Genomic DNA, 20,584 nt, shown 5'->3' with positions numbered 1-20,584 from the left:
CAAGATGGCAGTGGGGCAATTGTTAGGAGTGGGAGTGGGCTGGGTCAAAGGGACATGCCTACACATGGCTCCCTCCTTGGCATTTCCCCTTCCCTACAGGCACCATGGGGGAGTCTCTGAGGCAGTGCTGCTCTGCCAATTGGTACTACACCATGAGCTGCTCTGCTCCTGCACTTTCATTATGGGCAGGGACAAGAGCCCTGCCCGCTGGGCATCACTCTACCTCTGAGGCTGGAGTAGCACTGCAAGCCAGGGGACAAAATTTAACTGAATGCATCTCTGTCTCTCCACTCTATCCCAGTGGGTGGTGCCCCTGGCTCCACCTCCCTTCCTCTGGGTTGTAGAGGCTCTGCTTTGCAGTCAGGTCAGGAGGAAACTGAATATGTGTGTGTGTGTGTGTGTGTGGGGAGGGGGGGTCTTTGGAGGCAGATGATGCTGCTGCTCTGTGCAGGCTGGCCACCCTGGCCCTATAGGGCTTTGCCTTCTGCAGGCGTGAGCGGCGCCCATGGGCATGTGTGCACTTCAGCCTACGGTGGGGCACCCCTAGGGCCAGGCCCAAACCATCTGGAAGAACTCCAGGGAAGGTGAGGCAAGTAACCTTGCTCCTTGCTGCCGTGTGGTGAACAAGGAGGGCAAAGCCAGCAAAAAAGCGCGGGAGGGGGCAGACTCAGAGGCCAACCCGTGGAGCGTAAGAGCAGCGAGGTCAGACAATGCCCGTTGGGGCGGAGGGGAGGAAGCAGGCGCTGCCCTTACAGCGGGCTGGAGCCCCACGGTGGAAAATGCAAGGGGATTGGGAGGGGGGCCTGTCTGCATCCGCACGGCTCGGGGCGGTGTTAATCACGCCTCTTTGGCGCCTCTCACTCTCTTTCTGCCAAGGCCCGGTTGGTCCCACCTTCCACCAGCCCTGGCTGCTCTCAGCAGCAAAGCTCGGCCTCTCTTTCGGGTCTCTTCCCTGCCAGCCCGGCGGGTCTCCCTCCCTCTCTCCCTCCGGCCTCGCCTCGCCTCTCCTCTCAGCACAGCCGCGGCGCTGCAACCCCGGACCCGCCCCTGCCAGTGTCCGCGCCGCCTATGCGTGGCACGCGCTGGGGGAACCACCGCGGGAGAGCGCGCGCCTCAGTCTCGAGTCTCGACCCGGGCCGGGCACTGGCGTGGCAGGGAGGGAGGGTGGAACCGGCGCGCGCCCCAGGGAGACGCATGCAGCAGATCCTGCTGCTCCTGTTCTGCTGCTCCCGCTCCCAGGCCGGCCGGCCCCCGCCTCAGTCCCTCCTCCTGCTTCAGGGTGCGGGCGGAGTCTGAGTCACTCTCTGCGGACGCAGGTCAGCGGCCGGCCGGCTCTGGCCTGCACTGGCCTTGGACAAGTGCTGAGTGAGCAGATGTAGTGCCAGAACCAGATCAGACAGCTGGTGTGATTCCGGCTGTAGTGAGCAGGCTCACGGGAACGGAGCATGCTCAGTAACATCTGCAGCAGCCGCTGCCCTCGCCCTGCCCTTAGTCGGAGTCAGACTCCTTTGCCCTCCGTTTAGAGGGGTTTAAAGGGGCAGATTGGAGGCGGGGATGGGCAGGATCTGATCAGGGGACAGAATTTTATGGGGGGTGGGGAGGATGAATCCGATAGAGGCGGGAGTAGGAGAGGGGCTGAGGAGCAGAATGGGGGGAGGGGTATTGAGGTGGTGCTAGCCCAGAGGTGAGGAGCTGCCAGCCCGTGGCAGAGGCAAAACCCCAGCACAGGGAGGGGCAGAGGGGGTAACAGTGACCTGCCCTGTTTGCAAAAATAGTGGGGCGTGGTGGGGCTGAGAGGCTTTTTTGTTTCCCCTCTCCCAGGAGTCTGCAGAAACTGTGGCGGAACTTCGGGGGGTCACAGGTTTCGACACGGCATCTTATGTGCCAGCAACAGAGACGGGTCACAAACTCTGCCGGACAGAGTTCTTGGCACTCCCTCGGCGTGCTGCCCCCAGGGGGACAGAAAAATGCAGCGTGAGCAGCCCCCGCGTTAACCAGTAACAGCGTCGACCTCAGGGGTTATAAGTGCTTAGTCCTCGCTGAGGCTGCAGCCAGCGCCCGACCAAAGAAACGCACCCAGACCTCGTGGCTTTCTCCGCAGCAGGTACCGGGGGGGTCTGGAGAGGGGCTGATCCGATCCGATCCGGGCCAGCCTGGGGCTCCTTCAGACACTGGGGGGTTGGTGGAGTGCATTAGGGCAGCGTGCCTGGCTAAGGTAGAGCCACCGCATTTGTGTGCGTGATGATGGATTGTTTTCACCCCCTTTCCCCCCGGGGGGGGGGGGAGGGAGCGGGGGCATCTTGATTTGAACGGGCTGTGTCTGGCGGGACTGGGGTGAAAATGGGGTCTTTAGAGCCGTGGCGAAGTTAATTTTGCAAGTGCCTCCTCCTCACCTGTGCGTGTAGTGAATGGAGAGACGAGTTGGGCGGCCAGGCGCATGCTGCTGGAATGCTGTGGCTACTGTTGCAATGCTTTGCCCGGCAGTCTGAGTGGTAAGGGTGTTAAATGTTGCATGCGTTGGTAGGAAAGAAAAGGTCCTCTCGCTGAAACGTGCTTGAAATCTGGAATGTTTGTAATCTGAAATGGTGCAGATTATGTACTCTTTGTACTGTGTGACTTTCAAACCAAACCTTGTATCTTTTGGATAATCTATGCATTATCCCCAGATATACAGAAACTCTTTCCTTCAAAAACTCTGTATTTGATTATTTTATAACATTAGCTTTAATAAAATTTTCCTTTTTGCCAACTTCTCTTTTGTCTGATTTGTCTTGGCAACTTTTGAGATCTTGTGACATGAAGAAGACTTCTCTTACGCAAAGGTTGTGCCACAAGTTCTCCTGCTGGAGCTGAGGTATAATTTCAAAAGATAAACCTATGTCTAGACATTGACATAACTAGGTGGATAAAATGAGCCTGACGGTCTCAATCTCTGGGATTGGTTTATAGACCAGAAATACAGTCTACACTGAAATCTTGTTTTTTCTATATATATATATGAAGCAAAACAACTCCATATAGCTACTTTGAACAAGGCAGCTGCTGATGTTTGTTTATGTAGGCACCAGGTATAGTACCTAATATATTTACATAAGTGTGGTTTTTGCCATGAAGAGTTGTTGAGAATTGTGTAAAGTAAGATAAATGAAGGAGAAATTCACTCCCCAATAAATTGAGAAATATTCCACAGATGCTCTGAATGCATATAGAAGTCTGATCCTGCAAACACTTGCACGTATGCTTATTACTGGTTATATTAGTTGTACCAGTAATCTCGCAAACACATACATCAAGTGTGTAGGCGACCAATGGTATTTAGAGGACTCAAGTTGGCATTGAACACAGTGGCATACTGACGGGGTGGGTGGGTAGGTGGGGGGCCAGGCCTGTGCGAGGGCACCAGGTCAGTCCTTCACTGTGTGCAGGAAGCTCTGAGGGGCACAGAGCCTCCAGTGCCCCCCGCCCTCCATGAAGGGCTGGCCTGGAGCGCACTTACCTGCCACTCCAGCCCCGCAGCCCGATGCGGGCTTAGACGGGGCGGCCTCAATGCTGGGTCTTGGGAAAGGGCTGGGCAGGCCCTTCACGATGCATGGGGGAGCTGTAGGAAAGTGGAAGCCGGAGCAGCCGCCCCTCTGCCTCCTGCTCCCTCTGCCTGTCCTGGAGGGCGGACCCAGCGCTCCCCCCAGGCCCGGGGGGGGGGGGGGGGTGAGGTCATCCCATCCAAGCCGGCACCGGGCTGTAGGGCAGGAGCAGTGGGTAAGTGCGGGGCACCTCACCGGCCCTTCATGGAAAGCGGGGGGAGCAGGAGGCTGAGGGGTGGCTTCCGCTCCTTGCCCCCCCCACCCCCCCGCATGCTTTGTGAAGGGCCTGCCCGCTGCTGCCCCAGAATGGGGGTTGAGGCCACCCCATCCAAGCCGGCTGTGGGGTTGCCGCTGCAAGCAGGAGAGGTGGGTGCTGCATAGTAGGTAAGTGCGGGGAGGAGGGAGGCAGCGGAGCCAAACCTACATTTGCGCCCCCCCCCCCCCCTCGCGCTTCACGTCCCACCTGTAACAAATTCTGTTTTACATGCCTCATGACTTGTAATCACAATCTATCTTTCTGTACTTAATAAATGTGTTTTGTTGTTTTATCTAAATCAGCCTGTTTGGATTGAAATGTTTGGGAAACTCCATTTGGGATAACAACATTTGTGCATATCATTTTCTGTTAATAGATGACAGGCTTTGAGTTTGTCCAGGAGGGTGCTGGGCAATACAAGATGCACATTTCTTGGGGCAAGTCTGGGATTGGGAGTTTGCTGGTATTGACCTGCAGTGTGTAATTCATGAGTGGCTGGCTATAGTACTCCTACAATATAGCTGGGAGTGATTTACATGCTGGAGGCTGAGAGAGAGCAGACCAGGAGAGGTTGCTCTCACAGCGAAGAAGTGTAAAAAGCACCTCAGATTGGGAAATTAAAGGGACAACTGTCCATCAGTCCAGATTGTATCCTTGGTAGTGTCACACTCAGACACTTTTACCAGTTAATTTGCTTTTTCCTGAGTGTAACCCTCTTCCATGAGACATCAGTACTTGAAATCAGGGTTAAGTTGATCCTTTCTGCCTCCTGATTTTCAGATGATGATCAGGAGTCACTCTACACTTCATTGCTTACTATGAGGAAAGAAAGGTAGTAACTTGATGATCTCCAAAATTGCTGCATTTTTTAAAATGAGATAGATAAGGCACTCTTTAGAGAGCCGCCTGCATTGCCATGTTCAAAGCATGAAGGAAAAAAATATAAATATTGTTTTACATTAAATTCCATTTCAACTTTCAGTGGTATTTAACATTGATTTCCTTCTACATATTAATGTTTTGCCTTGCTAATTTTTAATTCTTTTCCTCTCAGGATATGTCGTCCATTAAGATTGAGTGTGTTGTTAATGAGAATTGCAAAATTGGAGAATCTCCAGTCTGGGAAGAAAAGGAAAGATCACTACTATTTGTGGATATAAGTGGTAAAAAGATTTGCAGATGGAATTCATTCACCAAGCAAGTGGAAAGTGTTTTTGTAGGTGAGAAGCTGCTTTTAAAAGATCCCATGGAATGCTGAGATGTGAATTATTGTTCAACAGTGTGATTAATCACAACTATTTTTTTAAACTAGTTAATTTGTTTTGTGTTAATCGCATTATTAATTGTGATTAATTGACAGCATAAAGTAATTAAAAGTGCATAAATACTGAATAATTCCATCTCATTCAGAGGTAGGGGAAGAAAGAATGTTTGCTACAATTCATGCCCACACTCCCTTAGAGAAAAGGAATGGGCTTTGCATTGTCTTGAAGACCAGTAAACTCATGATTGACTGACTGGAAGCAGTCCAAAGGATAATTTTTTGCTGATGTGTTTCTATTAACATTTAGGCTTTTGCTATTTGGTTACTTATAGTTGTTCCTGCCTTTTGAATTTTGTAGTGCTAGTTGTAATCCATTTTCCTGGGCCACCTATTTAGACTAGGAATAGGATCCACATAGGTTCTCATCCTGCACCTTTAAAATCAGTGGAGTTTTGTCATTGACTTTAGTGAGAATGGGTCCAGAACTCATTACTTAATAATTAACTCCAGATAATAGGATTTAAGGACCTATGGTGTTTTCCTCAGCCAAATTCAGTACTAAAATGGTATTGGAAAGCAGCGTAGATTTCTAGGGCACGTCCATTTTGCACATTACTTTTGGTGGTGTATAGAATATATACACTACACACCTCCTAGCAGGGGTATAAGCAACTGTGTACTTGGTGAGGCACTGCTTAGGTGACTAGAGTAAGGACATATCTGATCCCTGTGAGTATACTTCTGGGGGAATTCTGCACCACTGGGCAATGCAGAATTTGTGCAGAATTTCATTTCCCCCACCGCAGAATTGGCGCTGCAGAGCTACTGGCCACCACTAGGGGCTGCTGGACCTAGCAGATCTAGCTCACAAATATAGGACACTGCTGGGGAGTGGAAGGGGATGAGGGAGTTGGAGGGTTCCAAGCAGCTGTGGTTTCCAGCATGTCCTGAAGGAAGGAGGTGGCACACAGAAAACTCTGTACAAGCCTGAGACCCAGCATCAGGCTGTTTCTCTCCCTCTGGATCCCTGGGCTCTGGGGGATGGAGTGAATAGTGGGTGTCTGGGCTGGGGGGGCACCCTGCAGCTGGGCTCTTGGGAGGAAAGGGTGCAGGTATGTGGGCTGGGGGGGGGTGCCCTGTGGCTGGATCTGGGGGGGAGAAAGGGGTGTCTGGGCAGGCCCTGTGGCTGATTTCTGAGGCAGAAGGTGGTGTGTGTGTCTGAGACCGGAAGGGCAGAGTTTTCCACCAAGATGTGCCCAGCTGGCACCTATAACTCATCCAGACTGAGGTGTCCAATAAAAGCATAGTAGAGAAATAGGAACTGGATTGTTGTACGGGTTTCTTTTAACTCTCTACTCCTGGGGGAATCTCTTTTGTTGTTTGTATTGTTACAGACATATTTGCTGACAGGTATTTTGAAATAAATTGTGAAAATAATTGAAACTGGTTTGATTATATTTGTGTTATTTTGACCAATAAAATGAATTTTTTTCAGAATTTTAAAGTATTATGCACAGAATTTTTAATTCTTTTGGTGCAGAATTCCCCATGAGTAGAGTGTATATAGTTGGATGTGTGTCCTTTTTGCCTAAGCAGTGCCTACCTTTTCTACGTCACTATTCTTAATGTAGTGTCCTGCTGTGTTCCCATTGCTGAAGTCTTTTCCCATCACAGTGCGCAAGGCTCTAGCAGCCCTCCACTGCTAGAGCCTTTCCCTGCTGCCTTCCCCCTGCTAGAGCTTTCACTGATACGTGTAGCCACACACCACAGCGTGGATACAGTCTGCTTTGCACTGTGGCATGTACCTACACGTGCTCTACATGGCACCAGCAGTGGTGTGCAGTGTACAATAGTCTACATGCATTGTAATATTTCTGCTGGGCCGGAGACGCAACTATCAGAGCTAAGTAGTTATTTATTGGGATGTTGGTGTTTCTCTCATTTTTGTTATTTTTAAATTGCATGATTTAATAAACTCTACTTTCATTCCAAGAATTCACTAGCATTCATTATTGTGAAAACAAGCTAATATACATGTGAACTTCCTGCATAATATGGACCAACTAACCTGTCTAGTACGAAAGAAAATGTACTTAAATGGATAATTTAAAATTGTAAGGTTACTTTTTTGTGCAATTTTCTATTAAATCTGAATCTATATTGTAAGCAATTGGTGCCAGTTCATAAAGGTCTAGTTAACTTAGTTTGTCTATCAGCAGTAAATTCAGATACCTGTAAATTTAGGAGTTAAGTTAAACTTGAAGGTAGAAGCGTCTCCCTTCAGACTTCTGGTTTGAGGACTTGACAAAAGGCAGTAAATGGTATCTTACAGGTTATAGAGTTGTCCTTTGCTGATACTTATAATTCTATTGTACTAGTATAGAGTTTCCTGGTACTGTATATGCTTGTTGGCCAAGTTGGATATTTTTTTCCATGTACTTTCCTAGCAGAGAATGTTTAGGATGTGTGCATTCATGCCTCTGTTTCCGCATCTCTGCAAGCCCAGTCGTACCCGGAGTCTTATGCACTACATTTTTTCTGTAAAATGACTAAATTTGTGCAAAATGTTATATTGCATTTCTCTTACATCCTATAAAAAGATCTTTTGATAATTAGTTATATGTTTTTTCCCAGTTCTTCTCTGCTATTTATCCTAAGTTTTACTGGATAAAACCTGTTAAGATTATTCTTCCTTACTTTGTTTCTAGATAGAAGGCACTTATAGAAACAAGATCTTTCTACTCAGATTTTCTTTTCTGTTTTTGTTGATTTCCTGTTAATAACTTGTAATTGAGGTGTTGCTACCTAATGAGTCAATTAAGCATAAACTAACCATGGACCATCTGCTAATTCTCTGCTATACTTAAATCCCTGGAAAGCTCTGCCACCTACCCATTTTTTTTTTTTTTTTAAGCTATATGAGTAAACTCCGTTAATATTTTCTCCAACTTCTAATGGTACAGTATCTAACTGAGAGAATGAAGCTTAGATTTCCATGTACAGGAGTTATGTTAGTTTTTTTTTATATTCGGTTTTTGCATCTTGTGCAACAACTTAAAGGGTGAACTGTTCAAGGAAGTTTAATAGATTTTTGTTTGTCTTCTGACATAAAGGTAATGTATCTGTGATGCCTCCGATCTCATTGAACTCAATGGGACTACTCACTGCTTAAGGTTAAGCACACACAAAAGTCTGTGCCCACAATATCTCTCCTAATTGCTTATTGGGGGTCAGAGACTGAAATGCAACAAAGGGGGACGTGTAACTTTTTCTTTTTATCTTCTTGATAACCAGTGGGGGGAATCAGAATCACTGTTTGGTGAATTTAGCTGCAGCATTAGCCATGAGTTTGGGAGAATCTGTTCTCCTTTTGCAGCCTGCCCTGACCTTGGCATTTTCATGTGGACTGCGCTAGGCATGGGTGGGTCACAGCATATTCAGTTTGCAGCATCTTAAATATCTGCACATCTTGTTTTTGTCTGGGAAATTTAATGGAAAAATCTTTCCACTGGAACGTCTGTTACCACTGATATCTTCCCCACCCCTTATTATTGTGGAGATTTGTAAGCACTTTAAGGCATGGAGCCTTTGTTTGAATTGCAGTGCATAGTAGAACCCTGATCCTTATTATGTGCTGTTGCAGTATGTATTACTCTGGGTTTTTCTATTCTATAGCAACTCTTTTTATACATCCAGACTTTTTTTTCGCCCCACTACAAGTATTTTTACAGCAACTCTATGGTTAGCCCCTTTGACACTTTATTGGAACCCAGCACACTTAACATCTTTATGCCTGACCTAAAACATCTTAGGGCATGTCTACACTGCTGCGGCGGCAGACGTTGATGCAGTGGCGTCCATTGAATGGCTCTGTGTAGACCCCCTCAGTCAATGAGAGAGCGCTCTCCCATCGATTGAATTAATCCACCTCCCCATAAGGCAGAAGGTAGCATCAACGGTAGACCCATCGACATGGTGTCATGAGGACATTGCGCTGCGTAGAGGTAAGTATGTCGATGTGAGATATGCGGCAGTGTAGACCAGGCTTCAGTTACAGCTCGTGGATTTTAGCCCCAAGTTCCATGTTGTCCTGGGAGATCATCTCAATTGAATAGTCTAATGAGGTAAGAATCCCCTCTGATTCTTTTTTGTTCCTTGCTGTCCTAATTTAGCTAAAGCTTTTTTTAGGCCTTTTTTGTGCTCTGAGCCTGTTTTGGTTTCTGTCCACATGTTCCACATTTCTCTTTTATGTAAGTAGCTTGTTCTTTTACTCAGCTTCCTACCGTAGGCTTGTGACACAGTTTCTCCAGTCATCTTTATTCTGTAGTGTAGCCATTTCAGTCCATGTGAGCATAACAAGTTGCTGTTTTATAATAATGAAGTGTTCTCTTTTGTATAAATAAACAGGGGCAGTGAGTTTAGGTTAGTTAAATTTTAAACTGTTGTCCTGTGTCATGATTCTGTAGCTTCTCTTTTCCTATCTCAGGTGCCCACCTCCCAAGCTATTAAGTTAAAGTTGTCTGTATTCAGAAAGTATTCTCACAGAAATGATGCCGCATCCTCCCTGAGCTGAAGTAGAGTCTAATTTATTTCTTTGAATATGGGCAAGAAGACATGTTACATTTAGTTAAATGCAGTAACGGTGTTGGATGTTCGCGCACACTGTTAGCTTCCACTTTATTACAGAGATAGTTATTAATATTAGCATCTGTCTTACCTTGTCTTGTCTTTTCATTTTGTGCACATACTTTTTATGTATTATGTTTGTCTAGCCAAACATTCCCATCAGTTTAGTAGCAACTGGCTGTAGCATGTAAAAGAGAACTCAGTACATATTTTACCTTAGACATGTATTCTTTTTATAATTCTAGTAAACTAGGGCTCGACAAATTTGTTTTGGAGCTAGGAGCCAGCCCAAAAATTAAGGAGCCAGACAACGTGGGCTCAGCGGTGGGGTGCCCTGGCCAGAGCGCAGCAGCCACTCTCCACTCCCGGCCCCGCCCCTCTCCCACAACGTGGGCACAGTGGTGCCCTGGCTGGAGTGCACGGCAGCTGCTCCCCCCAGAGAAATATTAGGTGCCAGACTTAAATTTCTAGGCGCCATGGCGACTTGGTGTCCAGGGTTTGTCGAGCCCTGTAGTAAACTCAGTTTCACACTACTGTAAAACAGGATTGATTGATTTAAATCAAAGCACCTAAAAACACTTATTTCAATCCTGATTTAAATCAGCAGATGGGAAACCTTAATTAATTAATCAATTTTAATCCTGTTTTGCATTTGTACTTTTTAGCTATGTTCCTAAAGAAAGGATGATTCTCAATGATTGATCTAGTTTGGTACTTTTTGCTAATCAGTAGGATACACTATATTTGCACACATTTTATTTAAGTATTTATATTGCTTAACATACATTTATTCACATTTTTAATTTTTACCTTTTTTATTGTTAGAAAATGATAAATCAGGCATTTCTTATTTACTAAGTGATTTTTTTAACTCATGATTTGTGTCAGTTAAGTGCACAAAAACAGCATTTTAAAATTTGTTTTCATAGTTAAAAAAAACATCTACATGTCCTGGATTTTTTTTAATGTAAGTTTATCAACACATATTTTGCATTTAAAACAAACTCATAATATTAAACAAAAGAAGTATCATCTGTAGTTACTGAATTGAAGTGACTGTTTTTGGTCTTCACATCTTTCCAAGATTTTAGAACTAACAGATCTCATCCTTTCACACCTGATTTTTATTTATAGATTGGAAGAGGAAAACAAGCTTTCCTACTTTTTCAAGAAAATTTCAACTCCCAGTTGGTTTTTCAACTTTGAATGAACTAGCCATTGAACTGAACTAGTTGAATAAATTTGAAATGAAGAAAATATTCTCTCTGCACCTGCAGAAGAAGCTGTCAAAAGCTGGGTTAGCACTCGAGCTAACTCTAGTTCCAGGTGCTCACTTGGCCACTTTCACTAGTTCAATGGTTTGATTTCCTTTAAAATGTTTGCAGAGAACATGTACTTCTTGAATATATTTTTTTTAAAAACTAATTTAAGTGGTTTTAATAGTTTTTTATAATTTCAAATGTAACTTTAAACAGCTTTCTTTTTAAAAGAAAAATGCTTATAATTGAAATAAAAAAAACCTTTGTTCTGCCCCTTGATTGTTAATTTATAGTCTATCCGATCAATCTTTGTCGTCTGTTTTGTTCTGTGTTTATACAGTGCATAGCACAATGGAGTCCTAGCCAGGACTGGGGCTTTTCGGGTCTACTGCAATATAAATAAACAATAATAATATTTATTAATAATAATAATATTAGCAGTAGCTCCTAGGGGCCCTATTAGTTTATTGTTACCGTAGTTTCTTAGTACCACACAATCTTTAAGGCATGTATCTTCACAACACCCTTGTGAGATAAGTAGAGCCCTGCAGATGTCCGCAGACCTTGTTTGTGGATCGCAGATCAGATGCGGATACAAATTTTGTATCTGTGCAGGGCTCTAGAGTTAAGTACTATTATCCCTATTGTATGGAATTGAGGCACAGAGAGACCAGATGAGTTGCTCAAAGTCACACAAGAAGTCTGTGGCAGAGCAGGGAGTTGAACCCAGGTTGCTCAAGACCCAGGCTAGTGCCCTAACCATTGGATCATTCTTCCTTGCTAGGTACTTGTGTATATCTATGTAGGACAATATAATGCCTTCCCCAAGGAGCTTGCAATCTATAAATTAATTCAATATATAATTTGATTACTTTTGTGTCGTCGTAGGAAAGCTCAGGGCCCACCTAAATAAAGACTTAGAGTGCATAGTTCTTTGAAGCAGTTTATTACGAGCGGCTTGGAGAAGTGTTGGTCACCCTAAGGCTCCCAAGGACTTCTGCCTTACAGACTCACATCACTAAGTTGTATACAGTATTCAGACAAAGAGAACAAAGAAAAAGATGACGTATTACGGTACATTTCCATTAGCTCAACCTTTTCTTCATTAAGATATACTAAGAAATTCTCCATACTGCCAATTAAGCAGGGCCTCTGGTTACTATAACAATTATCTATTAGAGCTAGCTAGCAATATCCCGTTATCTACTGACAGCTGCAAAAACCTGTAACATCTGCAAAATGTACCTGTTTCAAGGCTAAGAAAGCTACTAAAAATCTTTAGCATACAAGATGGAGTCTTAAAAGCTTAATACAAAATAGAATATATAACTTGATATGAAAGTAGAATGCAAAATGGAGTATATAAAAACTTTTCCTTTCACAGTGTGTGCAGTGTAAGCTCATTGTTCTCATCAATGGAAGTGCGCACAAGCATGTATAATACAAGCTTCTTCTGTGTCACAGGGTAAATGCCACCCGGCTCATGAATGATAGATGGAACATGTCACCCAGGAAGGCATAGATTGATTAATGTGCAATTAAATATCAAGTATTATTCAAACTTTTACTTGAGCACTACTTGGCCAAATACATTACAAATAGAAAAATAGCATCTGGGTATGAATGCAATATTGTCAATCTTGGTTATGAATGTGATGCGCAATCATAGGTTGGTTTCAGGTGGCTGGCTGCCTTGTCCCAGGAACATGCCCAGATAGATAATGGCTGCAATTAATGTCAAAATGAGAGTGGAAGGAGAAAATGAGAGCCATTATATCTATAGTTACAGTATTTTTCTTCTTCCCTCACCCCATTTTCTTATGTTGTCTCTAGATGCTCCTGTTAGCTGTGTGGCCCTTCGGAAATCTGGGGATTATGTCGTTACCCTGGGAACCAGGTTTGCTGCTTTAAAATGGAAAGACCAGTCACTAACCACCATTGTTCACGTTGACAAGGATAAACCAAACAACAGATTCAATGATGGGAAAGTGGACCCTGCAGGGAGGTTTTTTGCAGGTATGCTAGAGGTGGTTCCTCTCCCATGGCTCCTCAGTACATTTTTCCTAAGATTTTAGGGACAATTTGTGAAGATCCCTAGCAGATGCAGGAAGTGCCTTTCTTTCAAGTGGTGTTGCTCTGGTCTTACTTTCAAACCATGCCAAATTTAATTTTAACCTGGAATATTCATTTAATCCATTTTTAAAAATGTATCATCGCAGAGGACTCTTCTATAAAATGTTTTTGAAAGAGAAGCTCTTATTTAGAGCTTGCCTTGTATAAAAATTATTTTCTTGTCTCAGATGTTGGCGTGTATGACTTGTTTTGAATGTACTCGGAAAATACTAAGGCAAATATGTTTCAAGTGGAAAACTTGCCATACCATGTTGTTGTTTTATTTCCCATGCACTGAATCTATAGATGATATTTGTAAAAACAATTAAGTATACAGCAAAGAGTTTACAAAACAGGGAGTATGTCTGATACACATGTGAAATTTCAAGGTTTAACTTCAATTTTCTTTTACAGAACCCCCCAGAATTATCTCTATATTTGTGGCATAACTTATCATTTAAAATTTTAAGACGTTTGTAGCCCCAATTCTGAAGAGTTACTCCTATTTCTTTCCTATGTCTCAGATATATAAAATATTCTTTTCTTTGTTTGTGGGGTTTTTTTGTGGGGGAGAAGGGCATTAAATTGTGATCACCATCTTAATGTTTGAAAACACTGGATAATTAACAATGCTAACATCATTGCCTTCAACTCCTTTGCAGCCACAATTTTTAAATTAATCTTTTTACATAATTTTATTTCTCATCCTCTGTTAAATGCAAATACTCAAATTTGCCTTTTTCCTTTTGGTTTTAACTAATTCTCTTTTGTGAATGTTTTTAGTCAAAGCTTGAGGGAAGTTTATGTCAGAGGCAGTCATCGTCTCCGTAAAAGGAGCGTGTTTGGTTTCTGTGGAGCTGTGCTTTCAAATGAATGACCCTGTGATTCTTGTAGGTACCATGGCTGAGGAGATTCGACCCGCTGTGCTAGAGAGACACCAAGGTGCTCTGTATACACTCTTCCCTGATCATTCTGTAGTGAAGCACTTTGATCAGGTGGACATCTCTAATGGCTTGGATTGGTCACTGGATCATAAGACTTTCTTTTACATTGATAGCCTGTCCTACTCTGTGGATGCCTTTGACTATGACTTGCACACAGGAAAAATGTGTATGAATTCTTTTCTTATGCTAAAATATTTTAAAGTTACTTTTCTGTGCAGTTTTTTCTTTCAACTATTAAGCAAAAATCATGTGGGATCCAGGCCCAACGTACACCTGTGGTCCTGGAACACATTTTTGGAGTTAGTGTAATTGTGCTTTGGCGTCATCCGTGCTGGACATCAAAACCCTGTTTAAAACAAGTTAGCAGAAACCAAGTTTAAAAAAAAGCTCATCTAAGAAGGCCCAGAGTCGTTAGATGGGTTGGGTCGTATTATGACATTATTAAACTATATATAGTTAAGGTTAAGATTTTGTCACAGTTCTATGTAGTACAAGTCACGGGCAGTAAATAAAAATTCACAGAACCATGACCTGTCCCTGACTTTTACTAAAAATAACCATGACAAAATGGGGCTGACAGGGATGAGAGCCCAAGCCCTGCTGCAGGAGAGGAGTACAGGTCTGGAGTCCAGCACCCCTGACCTGGAGGCTCAGAGCTCTACTGTGCGGGTCACCTGCTTCCCGCAGCAGCTTGGTAAAATGTTCACATAGTGAGAGAGTTTTTTTTTTTTTTTTTTTTTAAATTGACAGTGTCCCTTTGAGTTCATAGTATTCCTAACTTTCTGTTGATTTATTTATTTTGAAGGTCAGCTTTGAGTTTGAACAATAATAAGTAATGTGTTCTAGGAACCTCTTTATTGAGATAGCTCCAGTTCTCAGGTGGATTGAAAAAATCCATTTTTGAAATGGCCCAGACAGCCTATAAAATACACAAATTATTAATTCTTATAATATATTCAGTAGTTCCCTAATTTATATTAAGGGGAAAATATGGTTGACACATCAGAATAGAGCACCAAAAATAATCATTGTGCTTTTGACAGTCAAACAGTTACAGACTGTCAAGCTGACTAATAACCATTTGGGAAAACAAACTGACAAGCAGCAAAGCTTTTATATACACTCTCCTCTGCAGGAGTGTGGGGAGCTGGATTCAGTGCAGCATTAGAAAATCACCCTTCTTAGCTAATTCTAAGACTGAGGAAAATGTTAACTCACAATCACAATACTTTTTATCTCACCTAGTGTATGACGCTAATTAATTTCCTTTTGTAGGCAATCGCAGGAGTATGTATAAGCTAGAAAAGGAAGAAAGCATCCCTGATGGAATGTGTATTGATACAGAAGGCAAACTCTGGGTGGCCTGTTATGATGGAGGAAGAGTGATCCGTCTAGACCCTGAGACAGGTAAGTCCTCACAGAGGGTGAACTGAAATCTTGCATTAAATAAGCTAAGGGGCAACTGGGTCATGTGCTTTTCTGGAAGTGTGGCTGTACTCATCTACTGTGGGTGAACAGCTCTTGTGTTAAATGCTCATTCCAATACTAATTTTGTAAACACATTTACAGCTTCCTTGCTAATTAGTACCAAAAATTAGGTGGGATTATTTCATTTAAAATTCTTCCTCTTAAAAGGTAGTCTAGTTGTGGATATGTCACCTTTGTGATCAGCGTGCTAACTGTATTGGAGAGGATATGATTGCTGAAGGAAATGAGGAACAGAAGATGCTTCTGTTTACGCATTTTTTATATGTTTATCTATTGAAGAGTTCTGATAGTGACCAAACGACAGGTTTGAGATGGGTTTTACACATTCATTATGTAATAGAATCTGCACCAGTACATTTCCAACTTGGCCTCTAGATGGTAGTATAGCTGAACTGTTTCTATGATTCCTCATATTTGTTGGCCTTTGGTTGATAGTACCTGTACAAGCCTGTTTGAATTCACAGTCTCTGACATTTTTTCAGTCTGGGCCTGGTGTTTACTATATTGGTAAATGGTCTGGAAGAAGGGGTAAACAGTAAAATGGAAAAATGGCTGAAGACACAAATTGATTTAGATAGTACCTCATTTTGGCACATGTACAAAAGTTACCAGTGTTCCACACACATGTGGTATCCACTCACTTTTAGTATGTAAATTATTTACACGCTAAATAATCAGGGAATTGAGGCTATAGAGTTCTTTAAGGAATCCCACACCATTTTAACTTTCTTGCATGAATAATTCGTGTGCGTGCACGTTTGCCTCCCTCGTTTTGTCTTTGTCACGTGTAACTTCCCACATTCGGGACTTGGCAGGTTGAGAGGTATGAGGAAGTTTTAGTCAAGCCTAGAAAAGTCTGTAAGGAACTACAGAGAGACCTAACAAAGCTAGTTGAATGGGCAGCATGATGGCTTATGAAATTCTATTTTGACAAAGAGAAGGTAATACATATTTTAAAGGAATATTTTAATTGCACAGTTTGACTCTACGTACTGCTTGGTTCTAAATTAACTAAGTACTCACTCATTCTTTTCTGAAATCTCATTTTTGGACTTGATTATCAAATATGAGCCAAGTAACCATTGTTGTGGTCTGATTGTGCTGGTACTTCATTTAGAAAAGGAAATAAGAGTAGCTTGTTGGGTGAGGCAAAAGGCTTGTTGGCAAGTAAAGTAGTGAACAAAATGATCTGTTTTAAATAAACACAAGGGTGAAATCTTGGCCTGATGAAGTCCATGGCAAAGCTCCTTTCGACTTCAAAGGAGCTAGGAGTTTTCACTCCTGAAGTATTTCAGCATCAAATACATTTTTGTACTTTCAATACATCATTACATTGTTTCTACTTGCAAGGATTACCAACATAAATGAAGGGGAGAGCGGGAGAGAGAAAATGTATTTAAAAGAAACACAGGAATACAGAGGAGCTCAGCAGAATTCCAGAGAAGTATGAAATATCTGTATGGTGGATAGGATAAAAATACGTAATGGATCTAAACCCCTCATGATTTAGGGCCTAAGACAAGCACTTCTGCCTGAGGTTAGAAAGAATTTCCACCTTTACAGACAGGTTTTTCCATAATTGTTCATTATGAGCTTCTCAAAACTTATTTTGAAGCATCTGGTACTGGCTGCTACCGGGAACAGGATACTTGGCTAAATGGACCACTGGCATGTTAGTTTCCATGTCTCTGTAATAATTATATAGACATCTGCGCGCTCTGCAAAGTTCAGTTACGCATTGTCATTCTTGTTATGTGGGTCTGATCCAGAGTCCATTGAAGTCTGTTTTTGAGTGTTTGAATTTAATCATAATAATAATGAGATGTCAAAATAACAAGTTCAACTGGAATTATTGAAAGATTATCAAAGATGAATACAGCACTATATAATTCACTTTACCAGTCTTTGTGAATGGTGAAAAGCTGAAAACCTGTTTCTTTCCTCTGAAACTGCTGAAATGCTGGCAGTTTTCATTCCCAATCTAATGCTCAGAATCTTTCCTTTTATAGGGTATGAAACAAAAAAATTCCTTTTGGAGTGAAAAATTATTTTCCCACAATGTGTACAGGTTTTGATATCTCAGTTTATCTCATTACTTATGGAATGTCTTTTCTGGTATCTCAGTTTACCTTATTAATAACCCAAAGGTATTTTTAATCCAGTCATTATTACTGACAAGTGTGGCAACAGGCAGTTGCTAATGAGTTAAAACCTCTATCAAGGAGTCGTCATTTCGTTCATTACGGACACATCTGCAATAACAAATACCTCTTACCAGGCACAGAACATAACTGGATCATAAGCACTGCTTATCGATTACCCAGTCTTGTTTATCATAACATATTTCTGTAGGGAACCTTCATTAATTTTGAGAGGGGCAGGGAATAATTAGGTACATCCCAATACTTAATTACATACATTCCTGAGTGTTACTCACACACTAAGTTCAGTTTAAGGATAGAATTGCGTATAGAGACACAACATTAAAAAGATTTTGGGTAACAGGTAAGAGAATTATGAGAGTTTAACATACAAAAATAATAAAAGGTTAATATTTATTAACAAAATGGAAAGATGCCTAGTGTCTTCATTGGTCTTTGGATCAGGCCCCATTTATGGAATTAGAGATTAAGTAACTTGCCAAAAGCTATATTGGGAGTAAGTGACAGAGTCACTCAGAATTCTTCCCAGCCGCACACTCAGCCTACTAAATCACACAAGTACCCTCCTCTCCCCTGATATTTCTGTGCAGCACATGGTTCCACACTGGTTACTGGCAATTTGTTACATTCTCTGTAGAAAATAAACCAACAAAAAAGCTGTTTTTTTTTCCCTCCAGGAAAAAGAATCCAGACTGTAAAGCTGCCTGTTGACAAAACAACTTCCTGCTGTTTCGGTGGACAGGATTATTCTGAATTGTATGTGAGTTCTGCCTGTCAAGGAATGGATGATGAGTGGTTTAAACGACAACCACAGGCTGGTGGTATTTTCAAGGTGATCAAATTATTTGCTTTCTTTTAAAAGGCCAGAAAGAATTTTCTTATGCATTTCGATTTCAAGGCAGTTGGGGTCAGTCTGAAGATACCATATCACTTAAAACGATGGTTCTTCATTTTTTGACTTTCAATTTTTTTGTCTATTGCTGTATTTAGAAAATTGTTAGTCTTTTCATGTTTACGTGGTAGTCTAGTTCTAAACTTGTAACAGTGCTGACATACCTAATGTTCTGTTTAATGATAATGTTCCATACAAAAAAAACTCTACTTTTAAGAAAATTCCCAACATTAGCAGGGTAAAAACTGGTAGAGAATTTTTGTTTTGTTGTAATCAATGACAAGTAGGAGGCAATGTGTTATCTACTCAACAGTTATTTATAACTTAGTTTGCTAGGGTTTCTTTTAGTGGTGAGTGTCATAGTGCCTGATGCCCTGTAGCATCCTCTGCTTACCAAATATGGCGCTGCAGGTTCCCTCTGCTTCAGTTTCCCCTCACTGGAGTTTTCTGTTTCCAGGGCTCGTGTGGCTCAGCACTCCAGCTGGGTCACTGTAAATTCAGTCCCCTTCTGGGGAAACAGACATCCAAACAAAGTTCTTTTGCCCCTCTTAGTTCCTCTTTGGCCCATCCTCTGGGCTCAGTTCCCAGCCCCTTCTGGGCCACTGTTAAGTCTTTCTCCTCTGGGATAGAGCACTGACTCCCAGATTGCTTTCCCTGGAGCCCCCTCATAGGCTCAGCTCTCTGGGTTACCTTTCAGTCTTCCCTGCTCTAGGAGACAGGGCTGAATCCCTTGTTTCTTCCAGACCCTACTTCAGGGCCTTTCACTGGAGCCCAACTTCTTCCCTGAGTTTCCTTCGTCCTTTTGAGTCCCAGGTGTTTCAGGCTGTCTCCTGACCCAATTAGTCCTTAGGCTGGCAGGCAGCTAATTGTTGGCAGGGCTGACTGAACAAGGTTGGCTAGCCTCAGGCCTCCTCGCCCTTTTAGGGGCAGGCCAGCCTGTTACACAGACCCTGTGGATATAAAGCCCTGATCATGCAATTGGCTGCATGCTGGCACATCTCTGTAGCCATAACCATTCAATTGTCAGATTGAGGCCCATGTGTGTTGGAAAGAGGGTTGTCAGGAGAATGGACCATGGCTTAGAAATTACAGTTCTTTGGAAAGAGTAGTGGGTTGTAATTAACAGCTAGCAATGGGCTGTAATGTAGAAAATAGCGGGATATCAAGTTGGACACAGTCTTTTAGAAAAAATTATTCTGAGGAGAGATACATGAATCATCACAGTTATCCTCTCTCTCTCTCTCTCCCTCCCTTCTCCCTCTCTGCATTATTTTTAAATAGATAACTGGACTAGGGGTGAAAGGAGTTCCACCGTATTCATTTGCAGGCTAAATATTCACTCTTCAGAACAAACAGAAGTACACATCAAAAGCAGGAGTAGCTTAATCAAGGAACATTAAAGAAGTACTTTTAGCTGGGATTCTACATCTTCTGCATTTGAAACCACAGCCCTTCGGTAGACTTCTGGCAGAAACGGATAAATGAGGCAACGTTTGAAGTGCATCAAATTTTTCAAAATTATTTGTTTTCTTGGACTTTTGTATAACTTTGAATATCTCCTGTAATTTTCTGTAGGACTAAAATTATTCTCATCTTAATAAATTTTGGAATATAACTTTAGCAGTGGTACTTTTTTGCTTTTAACATATTTTTTTTCATATTGTTTGCTCTACCATCACCTTTCTATTTGCAGTTATGGTATATTGATTCACTGATAAAACTTTTTACATTTTTACATTCATTTGCTTGCTACCTCTCTCAGACAAACTTTCAAAGCTTCACATAAATTATCCATTGTCTACATTCACAATAAAGAAAATATATTAGAGTGACACAAATAACTTAGCCAGAGATGTTTAATTTTAAATGGCTAGCTTGTTTTATATAATTGATTTTTGCAGGTAATTTACATTTATTAGTTAAATTAGTTCCTAACTTCATTAGCTATCATAGCCATCCTTGTATCTGCAGAATAGAAACAGAAAGTGCAGTAGGCTTGC

At 42.2% G+C, this 20,584-nt stretch overlaps 2 protein-coding genes across 5 annotated transcripts in view; both read left to right on the top strand.

Moving 5' to 3' along the window:
- RGN (regucalcin) overlaps positions 1 to 20,199 on the top strand; it is a 31,058-nt gene extending 10,859 nt beyond the window's left edge. The window contains exons 1-7 of one of the 4 annotated variants that reach the window (XM_067559949.1): positions 1,961 to 2,104; positions 4,892 to 5,057; positions 12,820 to 13,002; positions 13,993 to 14,208; positions 15,318 to 15,449; positions 18,370 to 18,524; positions 19,866 to 20,199. In XM_067559949.1, coding sequence (XP_067416050.1) covers positions 4,895 to 5,057; positions 12,820 to 13,002; positions 13,993 to 14,208; positions 15,318 to 15,449; positions 18,370 to 18,524; positions 19,866 to 19,916 — 900 coding nt within the window. In that variant the 5' untranslated portion in view covers positions 1,961 to 2,104; positions 4,892 to 4,894 and the 3' untranslated portion in view covers positions 19,917 to 20,199. Of the gene's footprint in view, positions 1 to 1,960; positions 2,105 to 2,734; positions 2,855 to 4,891; positions 5,058 to 10,794; positions 12,061 to 12,819; positions 13,003 to 13,992; positions 14,209 to 15,317; positions 15,450 to 18,369; positions 18,525 to 19,865 lie in introns of those variants that run through there. The other 3 variants (XM_067559950.1, XM_067559948.1, XM_067559951.1) reach the window with 3 other exon arrangements.
- On the top strand, positions 5 to 1,994 carry LOC137160946 (uncharacterized). Its single transcript, XM_067559929.1, has 3 exons — positions 5 to 10; positions 548 to 1,316; positions 1,822 to 1,994. Exons 1-3 carry the CDS (start codon positions 5 to 7, stop codon positions 1,992 to 1,994), a joined length of 948 nt encoding a protein of 315 aa, XP_067416030.1.
- Positions 20,200 to 20,584: the final 385 nt, after the last annotated feature.

Source organism: Emydura macquarii, unplaced genomic scaffold, assembly GCF_026122565.2.
Source record: "Emydura macquarii macquarii isolate MOO-44397 ecotype Brisbane River unplaced genomic scaffold, CSIRO-AGI_Emac_v2 contig_2207, whole genome shotgun sequence".
NCBI lineage: Eukaryota > Metazoa > Chordata > Testudines > Chelidae > Emydura > Emydura macquarii.
This window is presented reverse-complemented; position numbering and strand designations above follow the sequence as displayed.